The following is a 21,657-nucleotide window of genomic DNA, read 5'->3' as shown; positions in this document are numbered from 1 at the left end:
AGAGCCACCTGGAAGAGAAGGCAGTAAAGCCCCTCAAGGACCATGAAGCAAGATAGAAGCCACCTTGCTGTGGTCACCATAGCCTCCTCAATTTCTGACACACACCCATGACCTATGGAACAGCAAACTGGCCCAGGCTTTGTAAAGTGCTACCCAAATGCACTTGGTCCCTCTGTTACATCATTCATGGTAGCATTGCCTCAGGAACCTGGGAAAAGTGTGCACTTTGCCCACTCACCCATTTGGTTCCTATTACACGTGTTCTTAGACATCTTTCTGGTGCTGTTCTATTTTGTCATTATCACTGCACAGCTTATAAAAGCAAGACACATTTTTCTTACTTCTTTTTAATTTTTGTGTATTCTGGTATCACACCCAATACAACAAGTTCTTTTTTTCCCTTGATTGAGTCAGAAAAAAATGCCAAAATATGCACCAAAATGGCCTGTTCAACACCTGAACCAACACCAAATAACCCTTAGATTTTCTTTCAAACAGAACTCTCTTTTGGGACCAGTGAGCTGCAAACAAATAAAAGTTGAACAATTATGATGGAGGCAAGACAGATCCTGCTGCTCTGTCTCACCTAGAATTCTAGGCACCTCCCTAATCCATTTCTCTTTCCTCTTGGCTCCAATCTTGAGAGAGCCCAAGATCAGTAGGAAAAGGAACCCCACAAACAGGCCTCTACACCTCCACCTTGTCAACGGTTTAAAAATCAAGAAGCAAATAACCTTGGTAGAATAACCTGTGTGCTTCTTTTAAGTGTAGTCCACACTGTTGGGAAATTATGTGCAAGTGTTTCAGAGACTCCTATGTACCTTTCAAATACTTTGGCATATGGTATGACCAGAAACAGGGCTTCCCAGGTGGTGAGAGTGGTAAAGAACCTGCCTGCCAATACAGGAGACGTAAGAGATGCAGGTTTGATCCCAGGGTTGGGAAGATCTCCTGGAGGAGAGCATGGTAACCCACTCCAGTATCCTTGCCTGGAGAATTCCATAGACAGAGGAGCCTGGCAAGCTGCAGTCCTAGGGTCACACAGAGTTGGACACAACTGAATCGACTTAGCACACATGCACACAACCAGAAACAGCTGGATCGGACAACACTGCCCAGGGCTCAGCAGCAGGTCTGGGCTCTGGGCCTCTCCCCAAGGTCACAAACCTCAACCCTGGGCATTTTGTGTGCGTGAAATTCGCTCAGTCATGTCTGGCTCTTTGTGACCCATGGATTGTAGCCTGCCAGGCTCCTGTGTCCATGGAATTCTCCAGGCCAGAATATTAGAGTGGGTAGTCATTCCTTTCTCCAGGGGATCTTTCCAACCCAGGGATCAAACCCAGGTCTCCTGCATTGCAGGCAGATGCTTTACAGTCTGAGCTACCAGGGAAGCGCTAGCTGCAGCTAAACTCAGTTTTTGTGTCAGTTTTGTGGGCTTCCAGAAAAAATTCAGAACTATAACGTGAACAAACATCCTCTAACTGATCCACCTTAAGTAATTTGTGAATTACATGTTCTTAGGGTGATGCACACCTTGGTTCTCTTAACTGTAAAAGAAAGATTGTGTGTTTTTTTTTTTCTCCAAAGCCTAATAGTGAACCACTGGAGGTGGGGAAGGAGAAATGGGTGGAATGTTGCCAAGAGTGTGTTTCTGGTAAGTGATTGAAGGAGGAGAGGAAGGAGCCTGGACCTCACCTTACAGGTTGTGTGTGTGTGTGCACACGCACATATGTGGGTACATGACTGGGTGAGTGTATGTGACTGTATTGAATGAGTATGCTTGTATGTGTCTATGGGGATGTGTGTGAATGTATTAGTGTGTTTGTGTTGCAGGATGGAGGATCCCTTCCAGGGCCTGAGAGGGGGCTCTCGTTTGCATTTCTGAGTCTAACACTCAGAAGTGAATTGTCCAAAGAGAACACATGTGCTGACTAAGTACGAGATTTTATCGGGAAGGGGTGCTCCAATGGAGAGCAGCAGGATAGGGGGACCCAGGAAAACTGCTCTGCCACATGGCTCACAGACTTGGATTTTATGGTGATAGGATTAGTTTCCGGGTTGTCTTTGGCCAATCATTCTGACTCAGAGTCCTTGCTCATGGCGCACACATTGTTCAGCCAAGATGGACGCCAGCGAAAAGGATTCTGGGAGGTGGTCAGACATGTGGTATCTCCTTTTGACCTTGCCTGAATTCTTCCGATTGGTGGTGTCTTATTAGTTCTGTGTTCCTCACCAGGACCTCCTGTGATAAAATATCTCAAGCAGATGGTTACTGTGGTACCTGGCCAAGGTGGGCGGTTACAGTCAGTGTTTCTCCTAACATTTGAACGTGTGTGAAAGAGTTCTGTGACCATGTTGTCAGTGTGTGTGTGTGTGTGTGTGTGAATGTATGTGAGTGTGTATGTACCTGAGTGTGCATGTATGTAGAATGTGTGTTTGTGTCTGTCTGTCAGGGCTTGGGCATACACTCAATTTCTGGAGATAGTCCCGTAGTTCACAGGTAACCTGTTGAGACCTCTGGTCTCAGAAGGTTCAGTCCTGGGCTAAATCCTATCGTTGCATCCCTATTTGCTGGACCATGTTCAGAACGTACACCTTTGTGGCACTCATATTCTTTTTCAGCCTACACTTGGAGATTCTGTGTTCAGAAGTAAAGCTAATTTTTTTCTGAACTGTCCAGCCTCTAGGGGAACTAGAAGCAAGAACAGAATCTCCTTAGCCCAAGAACCTTCCCAGGATCACCCTCAAAGGAGGGCTGCTCTCACAACTTGTATTTGCATCCCTGGTGACTCAGATGGTAGAGTCTGCCTGCGATGCAGAAGACCTGTGTTTGACCCCTGGGTGGGGAAGATCCCCTGGAGAAGGGAATTGCAATCCACTCCAGTATTCTTGCCTGGAGAATTCCATGGACAGAAGAGCCTGGCAACCTATAGTCCATGGGGTCACAGAGTTGGACATGACTGAGCGACTAACACACACATATGGTATGTTTGGAAGAACAAATGCATTTTGTTTTAAAAAACCATGCCTGGAGAAGACTTTAAGGCAAGTGAACAACCCTGGAATATTTCTCACCTGCCTGCACACAAACAGCTTTTGAGGGGCCTTCGAAGGGGTGTGCGGGTGGGGTCCCTGAGAGGGGAGAGTGCCAGGAACCAGATTTCCTACAACTATACTTAAAACTGGAGCCATCTGCAAGGCCTATATTTCAGCCACCTGGGCAAGGACAGGTCACTTGTGTTTTTTCAGACCTCTTTAAGGCTCCGTTAAAATGTCTTTGTGGGTCACAATTCTAATACAGATAATTTCTAATTTAACTACTGATAACAAGTCAATCCTAAAGGAAGTCAACCCTGAACATTCATTGGAAGGTCTGATGCTGAAGCTCCAATATTTTGGCCACCTGATTCGAAGAGCTGACTCATTGGAAAAGATCCTGATGCTGGGAAAGACTGAGGCAGGAGAAGGAGGGGACGACAGAGGATGAGATGGTTGGATGGCATCATCAACTCAATGGACATGAGCTTGAGCAAGCTCTGGGAGTTGATGGACAGGGGAGCTTGGTGTGCTGCAGTCTGTGGGGTCATAGATTCAGACATGACTTAGTGACTGAACAACAGCACTACTTTCTAGTTCAAAGTTGCTCTTGCAATTTTACTATTATTATTTCTTTGACCGCACTGCCTGAGGGATGCCAGTTGCCCAACCAGGGATGGAATCTGCACTCCCTGCAGTGAAAGCACAGAGTGTTAGTCACTGGACCACCAGGGAAGTCCCACTCTCATCATTTTAAAGGAAGCCCATTTCCATTCACTTTCTCAGCGGGGGTCCCCCTTCTAAAGTTCTGTAAATATTAACTCCTATTCCATCTTATTATTATTACTTTGGCTGTGCTGTGTCTTTGTTGAAGTGCATGGGCTTCTCCAGTTGTGTCACTCAGGTTCAGTAGTTGTGGTGAGTGGATCTAGTTGCCTGGCAACTTGTGGGATCTTAGCTTCCCAACCAGGGATCAAACCCGTGTCCCCTCTATTGGAAGGCAGACTCTTAACCACTGGACCAGCAGGGAAATCCCATCCTACCTTTATATTTCAAAGAGAAGTGTAATGTAGGGTTATCCCTTGAATGATGTGGGTCAGGGTCATGTTAGTGGTGTGTGTCCTGGGGCAAATTACATCCTGTGACTTACTCCCCATCTTTTCCCATCAGGCAAAGATCGGGTGAAGCAATACACACACACACACACACACACACACACACACACACACAGAGTCTCAGTGGAAGATGCCAAGTAAAATGAAGAAAAATTAAAGATATTGGTTCCAGATAAATATTTTCATAATTTGTTTAATTTGTAAGGCACAAAGGGTTTATGTAGATTGTTTTAACCTCTAAAAATACAAACTTGGCACTAATAACATCAGGTAGTCAATTCATTTACTAAGTTTAAATGTAACATGGTAAAACTCATCTTCGGAATCTGACCCCTAAACAGATGTGAAACAGGAATCATGGCGAAACATGGCAGACACAACTTCCTAAAATAAATGGCTAACTAAGCAAGTGGAGGGCTGGGGTTTGGCTGCCCCTGGTTAAATCATAGCATACAGTAGGAGGAAAGAGAAAGTGGCCACCCTTTGAAGTGCTTTGCTCCTCTTAGTAGACACCTTTTTCTAAATCCCAGAAATCTCAGAATGTTAATGCATCTTCCTTTTTTTCCAAATGAATCGCCCAGTGAGCAGGTGTATACTTTTTTCCTAACGAGTTTTTAACATCAATCACATGCTGCCTCCAACTCCACAAGCGAGTTTTCTGGAAGGTGTGTGCCATGTCAAATGGACACCGCCTGGCTGGTGACGCTGGAGCCCTGGGAGTCTAGATGAGTGTGGAAGGAGTCTTCTATTCTGTCCCCCAAGCCTTGAGTAGGAACCCAGCCCCCACACACAGCGGCTGCTATGAGGCTGGCTCAGGAGTGGGGGAGGGGAAGTCAGATGAACCAGAACACTCTTTTGACTCAGTACTTTCCACTTCTCCCCAGCTTGCCTATTTACCAGAACTGCCCAAGAGGAGTCACCAAGAATTTAATCTCCCTGGATTTTCCCTGCCTGACCTCAAAATGACGCTAGAGAGAGTAGAGAAACAGCAGAACCCAGGCTACCCCAACACGACATCATGGTGGAAGAGTTGGGTGTGACACCATCTTAAGAATGGAGATGTGCTTGGTCTATGTTGCAACAGGGGGCAGGGAGGTTCTGCAACACAGATGATGTTCAGAGTCCTCCTGCAGGCGTAGTGTCTGAGAGGGAGGGAGCAAGAGAAGGCTCCCAAAAGGAAGCCAGAAGGAGAAACACAGAAAGGCACTCTCCTCCGTGCCTTCCCTGGAACCAGGGGCAGAGGCATCATGGAGGCAGGAACACAGCTTCCGGTCGAGCTGGGGCCCTCCCACAGTTTCCAGTCCTGCTGGTCTTCGCAGGTCCCTGGTCTCTGTGGACCCTGAGGTTATCCATCCCTCTGAAACTTGGCTACAAGCGCCCTCTTGAGCTCTGTGGTGCCAAATCTTTTTGTTTTAGGCCCTCTAGGGCTGACCAACAAGGTCTGTGGGGGGGGGGGGGGGGGGGCGGGGAGGTGTCTCTTCACCAGTCCTTGAAAATAAACTAACACAATACCAGAGGCAGGAAATTATATGTGGTTTGAATGCATATGTGTGAAAGAGTCTGAAGACTTGGAACATACTCACCAATACGTTATCAGCAGTTATCTAAGTGTAGCGAAATTCTAGGTGACTTTTGTCTTTCTTTTTTATACCTTCTGACTTCGTTTCAAATATTAAAACAAGAGAGTATCACTTTGTAATTATAGAAATAATTTTGTTTTAAAAAAGTTAAACTACCATTTTAGAGCAGAAGGCTATGCATGATTATGAAAACTATCACAGAAAAACACATTTTTTTTTTAAATAAAGGAGGTTAATAATAGATAAGGCTTGAATCCAAGCCTTATTTGCTTTGAAACTTAAATGCAAAACTCATGCCCTAAATATCATGGATTACAAGGTCCTGGAATGCCAAAGATATAAATGAGCATAAACCAGACAATTGGAGTGTATAACAACTGGTATTATTCAGATACACAAGTGAGCTGACAAATTACAAGGCTAGGAATCATTTCCTGTTGAGTGGATCATGCTATGGTATCCACATTGCTAAAGTATGAGCATTATTTTGCAAAGGATGGTTACTGGGAAGGAAAGGCAAAGGAGACACTCCATAGTCTAGCTCACACAGCTGAGAAAGGAAACAGAAAACAGTCTGGCTTCACTTCATTCTTTTGGCAACATCTGAATATGAGTGTTCAATCTCCTGGTCAGCGGGACACATGTTTGTGAATTCATCCCGAGCATACGCATTGTTCAAGTACCTCCAGATGCCAGTCATTTCAGAAGGAAATTCAAAATCTCTATCTCTTGGCCATGATCTGAAAATGAAGAGGAAACAGTCAGAAAGGGAAAACCCACAAACGTAGGCAGTTACATCAGACAGTCCATTCTTCTGAGGCGTGTAATATCTTCTTTCTCAAGTTCCCATGTCGTCCTACAGCCATTCAAGCTACCCAAATTGCAATATGAGTTTGCAGGGGGCATACTGAGCATGGGACTCAAAACAGAGGTGCTATACAACCATGCCCACCCATTTATCACAGATAGTCCTCGTGACCCACTGGCATGAATTTGCTTTATTGTCTAGTCGCTCAGTCATGTCCAGCTCTTTTGTGACCCCATGGACTGTAGCCCACCAGGCTCCTCTGTCCATGAGATTTCCCTGGCAATAATACTGGAGTGGGCCACTATTTCCTTCCCCAGGGGATCTTCTTTACCCAAGGATTGAACCCAAATCTCCTGTGCAGATTCTTTACCATCTGAGCCACCAGGGAAGCCCTGAGCTTGCTCTGTAATCTGGTGGATTTCTCTTTGTCATTCTAGTAGTTTTCACTCCCTGTCTTCTGCTGCTGGGTTATTTGGTGCCTAAAGATTCAGATGGCTCAGATGGTAAGGAGTCTGCCTGCAATTCAGGAGACCTTGGTTCAATTCCTGGGTCAGGAAGATCCCCTGGAGAAAGACATGACAACTCACTCCAGTATTCTTGCCTAGAGAATCCCATAAGCAGAGGAGACAATCCATGGGATCCAGGTGTTGGAGAAGACTCTTAAGAGTCCTTTGGACTGCAAGGAGATCCAACCAGTCCATTCTGAAGGAGATCAGCCCTGGGATTTCTTTGGAAGGAATGATGCTAAAGCTGAAACTCCAGTACTTTGGCCACCTCATTCGAAGAGTTGACTCATTGGAAAAGACTCTGATGCTGGGAGGGATTGGGGGCAAGAGGAGAAGGGGACGACAGAGGATGAGATGGCTGGATGGCATCACTGACTCGATAGACGTGAGTCTCAGTGAACTCTGGGAGTTGGTGATGGACAGGGAGGCCTGGCATGCTGCGATTCATGGGGTCGCAAAGAATCAGACATGACTGAGCGACTGATCTGATCTGATCTGAAGTGACTAACACTTTCATTTTCAAAGGTTCAGGCTGGATCTTTAGTTTAGATTGTGCCAGGATCACTTTGAAGTGCCCTCTTTTTCCTATTTGCTGAACTTCACCTCCTGAAACCCCAAGTACCTGGGTATGTTACACCTGTGGATTTCCATCATTCTGCCCCTGAAAGGATCATTTCACTGTGGGTCTACTGTGTGCAGAGAGCAGATTCATGAACTGAAAAATCCTTATTCTCAAGGAAACATTGGATGTCTTCCCAGGTGCCTCAGAGGTTAAAGCATCTGCCTGCAATGTGGGAGACCTGGGTTCGATCCCTGGGTCAGGAAGATCCCCTGGAGAAGGAAATGGCAACCCGCTCCAGTATTCTTGCCTGGAGAATCCCATGGATGGAGGAACCTGGTGGGCTACAGTCCACGGGGTCGCAAAGAGTCGGACACGACTGAGCGACTTCACTTACTTACTTAAGGATGGGGTAGCTAAGAATGGATATCATGAAAACACAGTGGTGTGAGATGTCTCCTCTGGCTGGAGGGTATCACTGGGAATTCATCACAAAGGAGGGTATATACTCTTGTAGATGGTATGAGTTCCCCGGGGTTGCCTTAACAAAGTACTACAACCGTGGGTGGCTTGAAACAACAGAAATGTCTTCTCCCACACTCATGGAGGCCCAGAGTCCAAGATCACAGTGTCAGCAGGGCCGGGCTCCCTCTGAAGCCTCTGGGGAAGGATCCGTTCCAGGTCCCTCCCTGTTTCTGGCTCATGGGAGCACAAGTCCAGTCTCCCCCTGGCACTTTCCCTGTGTTGGTGTTTCTGGATCCAAATTCCCTTTTATAAGAACATCTGTCATGTTGGATTAGGGGCCCGTTCAGTTCAGTTCAGTCGCTCGGTCGTGTCCGACTCTTTGTGACCCCATGAATCGCAGCACGCCAGGCCTCCCTGTCCAACACCAACTCCCGGAGTTCACTCAGACTCACGTCCATCGAGTCAGTGATGCCATCCAGCCATCTCATCCTCTGTCATCCCCTTCTCCTCCTGCCCCCAATCCCTCCCAGCATCAGAGTCTTTTCCAATGAGTCAACTCTTTGCATGAGGTGGCCAAAGTACTGGAGTTTCAGCTTTAGCATCATTCCTTCCAAAGAAATCCCAGGGCTGATCTCCTTCAGAATGGACTGGTTGGATCTCCTTGCAATCCAAGGGACTCTCAAGAGTCTTCTCCAACATCACAGTTCAAAAGCATCAACTCTTCAGCGCTCAGCCTTCTTCACAATCCAACTCTCACATCCATACATGACCACTAGAAAAACCATAGCCTTGACTAGACGGACCTTTGTTGGCAAAGTAATGTCTCTGCTTTTGAATATGCTATCTAGGTTGGTCATAACTTTCCTTCCAACTAGTAAGTGTCTTTTAATTTCATGGTTGCAGTCACCATCTGCAGTGATTTTGGAGCCCCCCAAAATAAAGTCTGACACTGTTTCCACTGTTTCCCCATCTATTTCCCATGAAGTGATGGGACCGGATGCCATGATCTTCATTTTCTGGATGTTGAGCTTTAAGCCAACTTTTTCACTCTCCTCTTTCACTTTCATCAAGAGGCTTTTTAGTTCCTCTTCACTTTCTGCCATAAGGGTGGTGTCATCTGCATATCTGAGGTTACTCATATTTCTCCCCACAATCTTGATTCCAGCTTGTGCTTCTTCCAGCCCAGCGTTTCTCATGATGTACCCTGTATATAAGTTAAATAAACAGGGTGACAATATACAGCCTTGACATACTCCTTTTCCTATTTGGAACCAGTCTGTTGTTCCATGTCCAGTTCTAACTGTTGCTTCCTGACCTGCATACAGATTTCTCAAGAGGCAGGTCAGGTGGTCTGGTATTCCCATCTCTTTCAGAATTTTCCACAGTTTATTGTGATCCACACAGTCAAAGGCTTTGGCATAGTCAATAAAGCAGAAATAGATGTTTTTCTGGAACTCTCTTGCTTTTTCGATGATCCAGCAGATGTTGGCAATTTGATCTCTGGTTCCTCTGCCTTTTCTAAAACCAGTTTGAACATCAGGAAGTTCAGGGTTCACATATTGCTGAAGCCTGGCTTGGAGAATTTTGAGCATTACTTTACTAGCCATTTACTAGTTCATTACATGAACCAGCCATAGGTATACATATATCCCCTCCCTTTTGAACCTCCCTCCCATCTCCCTCCCTATCTCACTCCTCTGGGTTGATATAGAGCCCCTGTTTGAGTTTCCTGAGCCACACAGCAAATTCCTGATGGCTATCTAATTTACATACAGTAATGTAAGTTTCCATGTTACTCTCTCCATACATCTCACCCTCTCCTCCTCTCTCCCTTGTCCATAAGTCTATTCTCTATGTCTGTTTCTCCACTGCTGCCCTGTAAATAAATTCTTCAGTACCATTTTTCTAGATTCTGTATATATGCATTAGAATATGATATTTATCTCTCTTCCTGACTTACTTCACTCTGTATAATAGGTTCTAGGTTCATCCACCTCATTAGAATGACTCAAATGTGTTCCTTTTTATGGTTGAGTAATTTTCCATTGTGTATATATACCACAACTTCTTTATCCATTCATCTGTCGATGGACAGCTAGGTTGCTTCCATGTTCTAGCTATTGTAAATAGTGCTGCAATGAACAATGGGATACATGTGTTTTTTTAAATTTTGGTTTCCTCAGGGTATATGTCTAGGAGTGGGATTGCTGGGTCATATGGTGGTTTTATTCCTAGTTTTTTAAGGAATCTCCTTACCATCTTCCATAGTGGCTGTATCAATTTGAATTCTCACCAACAGTGCAAGAGTGTTCCCTTTTGTCCATACCCTCTCCAGTATTTATTGTTTGTAGACTTTTTGGTAAGGGCCATTCTGACTGGTGTGAGGTGATATCTCATTGTGGTTTTGATTTGCATTTCTCTAATAATGAGAGATGTTGAGCATCTTTTCATGTTTGTTTGTTAGCCATCTGTATGTCTTCTTTGGAGAAATGTCTGTTTAGGTCTTTTCCCCACTTTTTGACTGGGTTGTTTGTTTTTCTGTCATTGAGTTGTATGAGCTGCTTGTATATTTTGGAAATTAATCCTTTGTCAGTTGTTTCATTCGCTATTATTTTCTCCCATTCTGAGGGCTGTCTTTTCACCTTGCTTTTAGTTTCCTTTGCTGTGCAAAAGCTTTTTAAGTTTAATCAGGTCCCACTTGTTTACTTTTGTTTTTATTTCTGATACTCTAGGAGGTGGGTCATAGAGGATCTTGCTTTGATTTATGTCATCACCATGCCAGTATACTTGCCTGGAGAATTCCATGGACAGGGGAGCCTGGCAGGCTATAGTCCAGGGGGTTGCAAAGAGTCAAACATGACCGAGCAACCAACACTTTCACCTCACTGTAGAGACATATGAGGCTAGTCTGAATTTCTCTGTCGTGTAGATGGCCTTACCTTTTATTATTATTACTATTATCATTATCATCTGGGCACGCAAAGGGTTCTTTTTTTATTGTCAAAATTCAGTAATTTACCAGTTATATCATACATAGTGTGTTGACTGCTCAGGACAATATTTTTCTAAACATGGATTGCTATTTAAAGTAATAGCAGATCATCATCCTTTAGTTCATCCTTTAGTTCATTCAGATCATCCTTTAGTTCAAAACACTTTACCTTTGAGTCTGCTTTTTCCTCTTTTTTTCTTTCTTGTTCTCTTGTTCCTGATTATGTGCACCTGGATTCTCTCTAATCACCTTTACCTCTTGCTTCTTCTCCATTCAATTTGAGAGAATTTCCTCAGGCTGTCCTAAAAATCCTTGATGAATTTCTGCAAAGTCATATTCTACCTCTTGCTACTCCTAATACAACTTCTAAACAATTTCTGAAATTGCTTTGCTTTTAAGTTTTTTTTTTCAGTTCTACCAGTTTCATTTTCATCCTCTTTGCAAGATAATATTTTTTGACACTTTGTGACTTGTCTTTGATTCCTTTCTCCAAAGGTTTGTTTGCTATGCTGAGTAGCTCAGTCATGTCCAACTCTTTTGAGATCCCATGGACTAGAGCCCACCAGGCTCCTCTGTCCATGGTATTTTTCACCCAAGAATACTGGAGTGGGTTGCTATTTCCTACTTCAGGGCATCTTCCCAACAAGGGATCAAACCCATGTCCCCTGTGTCTTCTGCCTTGCAGGTGGGTTTTTTACCCACTAAGCCATCAGGGAAGGAATCATGTTCTCTTTCATTTTTTTGAGGCTGTAGAGAAGCATCTGTCTGAAAAGTTCTTTGGTTTACTGGACCAATCTTAACCAGAGAGGTGTTTCTCATATGCCTTTTTCTCTTTTGTTCTATTTAACCCTTCCCCTTCTTCTTTGTGATCATCTCTATCCACATAGAGGTCCCATTTGGATTCCTTTTGGTTACTAAACATCTTTTAATGGGCAGACCCGTTGGACTTACTATTTGCTTAAAAACAAGGTGGAGAGCATTGGGAGTAAGGCCAGGCAGCAGGAAGACCAATTTGGATATTTATTCTCAAACACCTGCTCATCAAGGGCCTTCCCTGGTGGCTCAAATGGTAAAGAATCTTCCTGCAATGCAGAAGACCCAGGTTCAACCCCTGGTCAGGAAGATCCCCTGGAGAAGGACATGATAGCCCACTCTAGTGTTCTTGCCTGGAGAATTCCATGGATTAGAGGAGCCTGGTGGGCTAGAGTCCATGAGTCACAGAGTCAGACACAACTGAGCGACTAACCCTTTAACTTTTCCACCTGCTAATCAAACACTGCTCTATACTCTGCCCCAGGGACACATGAGGGTCAAGGTCAAAGTCAGGGTTAGTGCCTCCTCCACTCTGAGGATTAGGAGGAGATCGCTGTGGCTAAAAGTGATGCTGAGGTCATCTACAGTCTCTCTTCTGAGTGATTCCGAGCTTATTTCTTTTCTCTGCTCAGCAGTCACAAAGCAGAATGCCTCTTTCCTTCTCTCCTCCCCTCTACCTCCCCTCCCTGTTCCTTTGGGTCAGAGGACAGTGGCAGAACACACAGGTGGCACCTCTGAACAGTTTCACCTTCAGTTCTGCCTCCACAGTGATCTCATCTCTGTAAAGCTGGTCCCTGCCTCTCTTGGCCCACTCCACGCACTGTCCTCAAATGAAGAAGCCTGGCATGCTGCAGTCCATGGGGTTGCAAAGAGTTGGACACAACTGAGTGACTGAACTGAACTAAAATGCCAAATAAATGCATTATTAGAACAAAAGGTCCTTGACTTGTATTTCCCTATGTCTTCTCTCCCATCACCCTATCCTTATACCAAGGACGTAGTTCTGGACCTGGTATGATCTGAATAATAAGGATGCCTCCGAACAAGGGTTGGGCTTCTTCTTGGGGAATCTAGGGACACTGAGGACCAAGGGCATACCAACAGTGATAATGATACAACAACTAACAGCTGTGAGGGACAGCCAGACTGGGGCACTTCAGAGAGCAGCCATAACTAAGGAGTCCAAGGGTGGGGTCATCTGCTTTTGAATTTCAGAGTCACCTCCATAAATTCTGATTATATACATCAGGGGCTGAATTGAGGGGTTTACATTTCTAACAGGGCTTCCCTGGTGGCTCAGCAATAAAGAAGCCATCTGCATTGCAGGAAATGTGGATTCAATCCCTGGGTTAGGAAGATCCCCTGGAGGAGGGCATGGTAACCCACTCCAGTAACCTTGTTGGGAAAATCCCATGGACAGAGGAGTCTGGGGAGCTGTAGTCCATGGGGTCGCAAAGAGTCAGAGACAACTGGAGCCCCTGAGCAGGAACATTTTCTAAATTAGTAGGCACAATTTTTATGCCTACTAATGTTGTAGAACCACTGGTCTAGGGAATCTTTAAACCCTAATTATACATGGCCAGCGACTTTTATTTCATGTTCGATTACCTGGGAAAACAGGCTGCCATACGTGGTCCAGCCAAGGAGCTGTGAGCTGCTCGCCAGCTGTAAGGGTTCTGTGTTAAGAGCCAACCTCCTCCCTTATCCCAGGGTTAGGCTTACTCTTCCCATCATCAACAAGTGACTGAGTTCACTTCTTTCCCCCAAGGTTGGCTCAGTTTTTTTGGTTGTTGTTTTTGTTTTTGGACTGCACTGCTCAGCTTACAGGATCTTAGTTGCCCACCCAGGGATTGAACCCAGGCCACCCCAGCAAAAGTGCTGAGTCCCAACCACTGGACCACCATCAGGGAATTTCCCAAGTTCACATTTTAATCCTTGCAGATTCCAAACACCATCTCCCAGCCTGGAGAGTGAAACACCAGCTATAATCAATATATTCCCTCAAGTTGCTTTCACATAGCTTGTCTTTAGGCTGTGGCGGTTGAGACTGGAAAAGAGAAGCTGTGAGGATGGAGGGATGAGAGCCAAGCTCTCAGATACTTTATGAGAACCTCCAAGGAACATCTGAGAATAGCATCCACAGATCTCAAACTTGGGGCTTGGCTGCCACAAACAGAAATGAGCTAGACTTTTAAATTCAAGAAACCCTGTTTTAGATTGTCTTGGCAAAACAAAACAAAACAAAAAAACAAAAATACAAGTCAAAACAAAATGAAACAAAGCCCCATTCATGTATTCAGCACCCGAGGTACAAGGAAGGACAAACCTTAATAATGTGGAGCTTGGGTAAGAGGTTGCAGTCAGCCATCATGAGCTCATTGCCATCCAGGAACTTCCTTCTAGAAACAGCAGCTTCCTCGGTGCTGTGGGCATCTACCTCATCAGGCAGGGGGCTGTTCAGATAACTACCCAGTTTCTTCAGGCCTTTAACAGGTTCCTTTCATAAACTAAAATGGGAAAGCAGAAAACAACTAAGATGAGCCATGAGAGTCCATGTCTCCTCTGTCTCTGTTATTGTTCAGTCGCTCAGTCATGTCTGACTCTTTATGACCTCGTGGACTGCAGCATGCCAGGCTTCCCTGTCTTTCACCATCTCCCAGAGCTTGCTCAAACTCATGTCCATTGGGTCGATGATGCCATCCAACCATCTCATCTTCTGTCATCCCCTTCTCCTCCTGCCCTCCTCTCTCTAGATATCAAAAAAAAAAAAAAAGGAATTTGTCCCTTCCCTCCTGAGACATGGCCAGTAAATGTTAAGAGAGTCAGGAAGGAGACAGGTGGGTTTATGAGATCTAAATAAAAGATTCACTTCTCCTTGGAAAATAATTCTACTGTCTACACAACACTGCTGTTTCTAGAACTCATTCATTTATTCAAAAATCTATATGGAGAAACTTTCATGGTGGGCATCACCGACTCAATGGACATGAGTTTGGGTAAACTCAGGAGTTGGTGACGGACAGGGAGGCCTGGCGTGCTGCAACCCATGGGGTCGCAAAGAGTCAGATGTGACTGAGTGACTGAACTGAACTGAATGGTTAAGGCTTGTGCTTTCCAGGTGGGATGGGGTGGGAGGTAGGAGGGAGGCTCAAGAGGGAGGGTCGGGTGTATGCCTATGGCTGATTCATGTTGATGTATGGCAAAAACCAACACAATATGGTAACGCAATTATATTCCAACTAAAAATAAATAAACTAAAAAAGACTTTGCATTTCCAATTCAGAGTCAGGAAACTTAGATCTCACATGCCACACAATGTAACCAAAATATTTTTTTTAATTAAAAATTAAAAAAAAATCTTTGTGGAAATCACATAATGAAGGAAGCACCAACAGAAGGTTCATTCATCCTGAATTCCATGGGAGAGCAAGGAATCACTGGTGGTGATGATTTTCTCCTAAAAATATCCTTTTCTGGACAATCTCTAGAAAAGCACTCAGTCCCTGAAACCCATGTGCAGGCTCAGAGTGGGAGGTACTTTTTCCTTATTTCTATACACAGGTCCCTCCGCACTGTGCAGTGAGTCAGAATTCCCCACATCTTATGAGAAGCCACACCAGAGGGGGAATGGAGGTCCATGGAGAAACAGGAAGATGGGAGGGACTCTCTCATTTGCATCCTTCTTGGTGTTTTTTATAAATGCTGAGAACTTGGCAAACACGTCATTTCTGGCAGAGTTAGATTCAGGGTGTTGGGTCCCCAGCTTAGGGTACCTTGAAAAGTTCAAAGCGAGAGTATCACAGATCAGCAATGTTTGAGTTAGGAGAATACAAAGCGGGAAGGGAAGAAATGACTTTCTCTGAGCACATATAAAAATGAAAACTGCTCCTTAAATGTTTTCCTAATCTTTCCATCTTGAAAGTTGGGAGCAACACCATCCAGGAGTAAAGCACTGGATGGACCGTTCTCATCCTGGGACGGAGGGCCCCCTAGCCTTGCTGGTCTTTGTTCTCTCCCTCCTGAAATAAAGATGATGAACTAGAGGGTTCCCTTAAGGCCCACTCTGCTGCAATGCTGAGTGTAACACATGCTCCCAACAGGCCAGCAGAAACAGGCCACCCACTTGACATTGGCCCACTTCCTCCCCGCTTCCTGCCATCAAACCCTAATTGCCAAATGGCAGGTGCAGAGCAGCGAAATCCCAGCCACCTAGACTCAGGGCTTCTAATCTCACTGCATTTCCTGTGGCACACCACAGGTACAGCTCAGGAGGTAAGCGCCATGGCCACAGAAAGCCAACACACAGTGTTGGAGCTTTAGAAGTGTCTGTGAACGGGGAAAAGTGACAACCAAGTTGCCAACACTGGTTTTGACGAGGCCCACCTCGGGGGAGCCAGTTTCTCCTCTAAGAACTCCTCGATCTTACTAACGTCTGTCTTGACTTTACCATCAAAAGTCGTGAAAGGTGGGTTGGTGCCAGGAGCCAAGTTCTGCAGGTCCATGGGCTTCCTGGGCAGGGGGAAGGGCAGTGCCAGGGTTGGGATCATTGCCAAGGCTTAACCATGTGCTCCCTACCCATCCACACATACACACACCAGGGGAAGAGAAACCACCCTTGAGAATTTCAAAGGCAACTGGGAGTTTACAAACTGTCCTACTAGCAAGGAAAGTGTGGCCCTTTATCTGGAGACAGGGCTGAAAAGTTAACCCTCCCCAGTGTTATCAGCCAGGAGCGGGGCTCAGGCAGGCTCTGCAGAGGGTCACGGCTGACCAGTCACTGGGCAGGCAGCCTCCTCCCAGTGCCCCTCCTCCTCCTCCTTCTGGGTTACCTCTGACCCCATCCTGTAATGACTTCGTGGCCCATGTACGCCCTCTCCAATCCAGGGTCCTGACCCACGGTGAACATGCCCATGACAGAGCCCATGGGTCCTAGGAGTGTGCATGCGTGTGCCTGTGTGTTTCTGTCTCTATGTCTCTGTCTGTGTGTGTCTGTATGTTTGTGTTTGTATGTCTGTGTGTATGAGCATCTCCATTTCTGTGTGTGTGTGTGTGCATGGGCGCATGCCTATGTGTCTGTGTTTCTGTGTGTCTGTCTCTGTGTGTCTCTGTCTGAGTGTGTCTATGTGTGTGTCTGTGTTTGTGTCTGTATTTGGGTCTATGTATGCACCTGTGTCTGTATGTCTGTGTGTGTGTCTCCATCTCTGTGTGTATGCATGTGTGTGTGTGTACACACACGCCTGTGTGTCTGTGTCTCTCAGTGCCTCTGTGCGTGTCTGCCTCTATGTGTCTCCATCTGTGTGTGTGTACGTGTGTGTATGTGTCTGTGTATGCACCTGTGTCTGTATGTCTATGTGTATGGGTGTCTCCATCTCTGTGTGTGCATACGTGCGCCTGTGTGTCTGTGTCTCTCTGTGCCTCTGTGCATGTCTGTCTGAGTGTGTGTATGTGTGTGTCTGTGTCTGCATTTGGGTCTATGTATGCGCCTGTGTCTGTATGTCTGCGTGTATATGTGTCTCCATCTGTGTGTGTGTGTGTCCGTGTGTGCACACACCTGTGTCTGTGTGCCTCTGTGCGTGTCTGTCTCTGTGTGTCTCTGAGTGTGTGTATGTGTGTGTCTGTGTGTTTGTGTCTGTATTTGGATCTGTGTATGCACTGTGTCTGTATGTCTGTGTGTATGCATGTCTCCATCTCTTTGTGTATGTCTGTGGCTGTGTGTCTGTATGTGTCTGTCTGGGTGTCTCTCTGTGTGCCTGTGTGTATAGGGAATTAGGGATAGTTATTTCATTACTGCAGAAACCTGGTCTTACCTTTTCAAGTCCACTGTTATCACATTAAATATAACGCCCTTTAGCCAGAGAATCATAAAGAGACGCTGAGAAAACGGGCAATTTCCAATACTCTCACCATCACAGCCAGCCTGCAAATGGAAGAGGAGATCTTTATCAGAGCCAGCCTCACAATTACAAATCCCAGACTCCACTCTGCACGCACACAAAATCATGGTGAATGTATGTTACCAGTGACGATGCTGTAAGTAGCCTTCTGAGGTCCCTTCCCCCAGCCTCCAAGTGGGAGGTGTGGGCGGGGAGGACACACGCACTCGCTGAGCTTTCTGCCTTCCTTCCATCTCCTCACCACTTCCTGCCATTCGGGGCCTCTGAATAGCAGTTCTCAGAGGGAAAGAGCAGCCAGAGGGAACCCCCTTAAAGGTAAAAGAGAAAGTCATATTCTTCCCCTCCCTCCATCTCTTGATCCTCGTTAGAAGAGACACACCTCTCTTGCCAGGATGATTATTTGTAAAAAAGACCAGCAGGCTCTCCCACCGGGACATGATCCCCAGCATTCTCTACTGTTTCCATCTCTGGAATGAGGGCTGGTTCCTATGAGTCCTAGGACCCTGGAACACTATAAAATGTTTAGGTCCCCTCCTCCATGGGGGAGCACTTGTACTTAGACAGCGGACTGTTCACAGTTGATATGGAAGGTAGGAAGACAGGTGGAAACAATGTCTCCCTGATGACCCGAGCAGGTTACATCCACACACGTGTCCCCAGACAGAGGCACAGAAGAACACTGAGCAGACATCCTCCCTACCAGGGCTTCCAGGAGAAAAGAAAGGCAGATGTTAGAGAAGAGAGGGGAGCCGTAGACTTCATCCTCCTGGGGCAGTTCCCAAACTCTTCTTTCTCTTCCCATCTTTCTCCACCCAACAAAGTTATACTGCTAACGAAATGCTGCCGGAAAGACCAGGGGAGTCAGCCGGGCTCCGATGACAGAAATGGCCATATTTAGCCCAGGAAGTCCATTTATGGCATCTGCAGTTCAAAAGGAATTGAGAGGATGCCTCAAGAAAATTGGACATCTTAAGAAATTCTTCAGAGGTGGTTCTCTGGCATGAAGTTCTTAAGTCACCTGGAGAGGCTGTTCATAACAAGCTGTTCCTACAAATGAAGAGTTGATAAGAGACCCCAAGCTCAGTTTTAGAAAAGACTAGATCAGCCTCTTCACAAAGACGAAGCCCAGATGTCCAACAAGCATGTGAAAACGTTCTTAACATCATTAGCCAGCAGGGCAATGCAAGTTACAACCACAAATAGATTTGACCACACACCTACCAGAATGGCTAAAATGAAAAGCTCAGACAATATCGAGTATGGACAGTAACATGGAGCAGCGGACTCCCCAACCACTGCTGGTGAGAGTGCAAATTGGTGTAACTACTCTGGAAAACTGTTTGGCAGTTATTTACCCAAACTAAATATGCATTTATGCTATGACATAGCAATTCCACTCCCAACAGAAATGAGTGTTAGGGGCACAAAAAGCACTTAAATGAATATTCTTATCAGCTTTAGTGTCATAGCCAAAATCTGGAAACAACTCAGACACCACCAAGAGTAGAACGAATAAATAAATGGTAGTATACTCATATACGGGCTTCCCAGATGTCACTAGTGATGAAGAACCTGCCTGCCAACACAAGAGACTTAAGAGACGAGGCTTCGATCCCTGGGTTGGGAAGATCCCCTGGAGAAGGGCACGGCAACCCACTCCAGTCTTCTTGCCTGGAGAATCTCATGGACAGAAGAGCCTGGTGGGCTACAGTCCAAGGGGTCACAAAGGGTCAGACATGACTGAAGCAACTTAGCATGCATACTCATACACTACCCCACACTACACCATATACACTACACCATACACTCACACGCTACACCATACACTCATACCACAGTAGGAAAAAAATAGCTATTACTACAAACCACAGTGTGGATGGATCTCACACATGTAATGTAGAGGGAAAGAAGCCAGAATCAAAAGAGTCCTTTAGGAGAGTCCAATGTAGGTGAAGTTCAAACACAGGAGAACTGTGTGACGGAAATCAGAAGAAGAGTTGCCTTTGGAAGCTGGATATTGTCTGGAAAGGGTGGAAGGAGCCCTTAGGGTGGTGGAAATATTCTATAGCCTGAGATGGGTGGTGGCTACATGGTGGGTATATTCACTTTGACAAAGTCTTAATTAAGGTTTGTTTCCTTTACTGCATGTTTTACTCCAATTAAAAAAGAAGAAGAAGCAAAAGTATTAATTTAAAAAATAGAGTCAGATTCAGTGAGTCTTGTATGAGGTCCAGAGATCTGAATTTTTAACGAGTTTCCCAAGGTACTATCACGCTGGCAGTCCAGGGCTTCAGCCCCACCTTGGACAAGTTATAAGGCTGACCCAGTGTTACGGTCAGTGCATAAGACAGAATGGTTTGAACCACACCCCAGTGGACGATCTGTTGATAACAAGGTTCTTGCAAGAACTTCCAGCTGATAAATCCAGCTGCATTAAGTGTCAAGATAATGGGTGAATTTAATATACATGAGGAGGCACCAATAGACTCAGATAAGTGACTTCAAAGTCCCCTAAGCTCAGAGCACTGGCTTCATCCCCTCCAACTCCTCCAGTTCTCCCTTCCCCCCTTTAGCATTTATGAGCAGGTCCACCTGGTATTTCCAATAGTCATGCACTGATGTGAGAGTTGGACCCTAAAGAAGGCTGAGCACTGAATAATTGATGCTTTCAAACTGTAGTGCTAGAGAAGATGCTTGAGAGTCCCTTGGACAACAAGGAGATCCAATCAGTCCATCCTAAAGGAAATCAACCCTGAATAGTCACTGGAAGTACTGATACTGAAGCGGAAGCTGCAATACTTTGGCCACCTGATGGGAAGAACTGACTCATTGGAAAAGGGCCTGATGCTGGGAAAGATTGAAGGTGGGAGGAGAAGGGGACGACAGAGGATGAGATGGTTGGATGGCATCACCGACTCACTGGACATGAGTTTGAGTAGACTTTGGGAGATGGTGAAGGACAGGGAGGCCTGGCATGCTGCAATCCTTGGAGTGGCAAAGAGTCAGACATGACTAGGATCTGTGACAGATTAAGGATCTGACAGGACCCCTGTAGATGGCCCTCTGGCTGCCTGAGGCCACACCCCACCTGGGGGACCCATAGCCTCGTGGCCATTTTGAAGGCTGCCATGAAATTAAAAGACACTTACTCCTTGGAAGGAAAGTTATGACCAACCTAGATAGCATATTCAAAAGCAGAGACATTACTTTGCCAACAAAGGTCCATCTAGTCAAGGCTATGGTTTTTCCAGTGGTCATGTATGGATGTGAGAGTTGGACTGTGAAGAAAGCTGAGTGCCAAAGAATTGATGCTTTTGAATTGTGGTGTTGGAGAAGACTCTTGTGAGTCCCTTGGACTGCAAGGAGATCCAACCAGTCCATTCTAAAGGAGATCAGTCCTGGGTGTTCTTTGGAAGGAATGATGCTAAAACTGAAACTCCAGTACTTTGGCCACCTCATGAAAAGAGTTGACTCATTGGAGAAGACTCTGATGCTGGGAGGGATTGGGGGCAGGAGGAGAAGGGGACGACAGAGGATGAGATGGCTGGATGGCATCACCGACTCGATGGATGTGAGTTTGAGTGAACTCCGGGAGTTGGTGATGGATAGGGAGGCCTGGCGTGCTGTGATTCATGGGGTGGCAAAGAGTCGGACACGACTGAGTGACTGAACTGAACTGAGTCTCCTCTTGGCTGTGTCCTGGAGCAAGCATCAGCACAGAGCTCAGTTACATAAAACTCTGAGTGACTTGCTGGAGATCCCTCCTAAATCATGGTGCTGTCTTAACCACTGCAGGTTTGGGCAGAGTCATGCCAGAAAAGGGGGCGAAGGAGGAGATGAAAGTTCAGGGACACAAAAGCACGTATTTTGGCCAGCCCTGACTTGTTCC

At 45.7% G+C, this 21,657-nt stretch overlaps 1 protein-coding gene across 1 annotated transcript; it reads right to left on the bottom strand.

Annotated features, from left to right (window-relative positions):
• Nucleotides 1-6,181: 6,181 nt before the first annotated feature.
• LOC129645037 (chloride intracellular channel protein 6-like) lies at nucleotides 6,182-17,752 on the bottom strand. Its single transcript, XM_055570396.1, has 6 exons — nucleotides 17,682-17,752; nucleotides 16,258-16,383; nucleotides 15,539-15,647; nucleotides 14,197-14,371; nucleotides 7,980-7,991; nucleotides 6,182-6,457 (listed from the first exon to the last, which is right to left on the bottom strand). Exons 1-6 carry the CDS (start codon nucleotides 17,735-17,737, stop codon nucleotides 6,312-6,314), a joined length of 624 nt encoding a protein of 207 aa, XP_055426371.1. The 5' UTR covers nucleotides 17,738-17,752; the 3' UTR covers nucleotides 6,182-6,311.
• Nucleotides 17,753-21,657: the final 3,905 nt, after the last annotated feature.

Source organism: Bubalus kerabau, chromosome 2 (assembly GCF_029407905.1).
Source record: "Bubalus kerabau isolate K-KA32 ecotype Philippines breed swamp buffalo chromosome 2, PCC_UOA_SB_1v2, whole genome shotgun sequence".
Taxonomy (NCBI): Eukaryota; Metazoa; Chordata; class Mammalia; order Artiodactyla; family Bovidae; genus Bubalus; species Bubalus kerabau.
The sequence above is the reverse complement of the archived record's forward strand: the minus strand, read 5'-3'. Positions and strand labels throughout refer to the sequence as shown.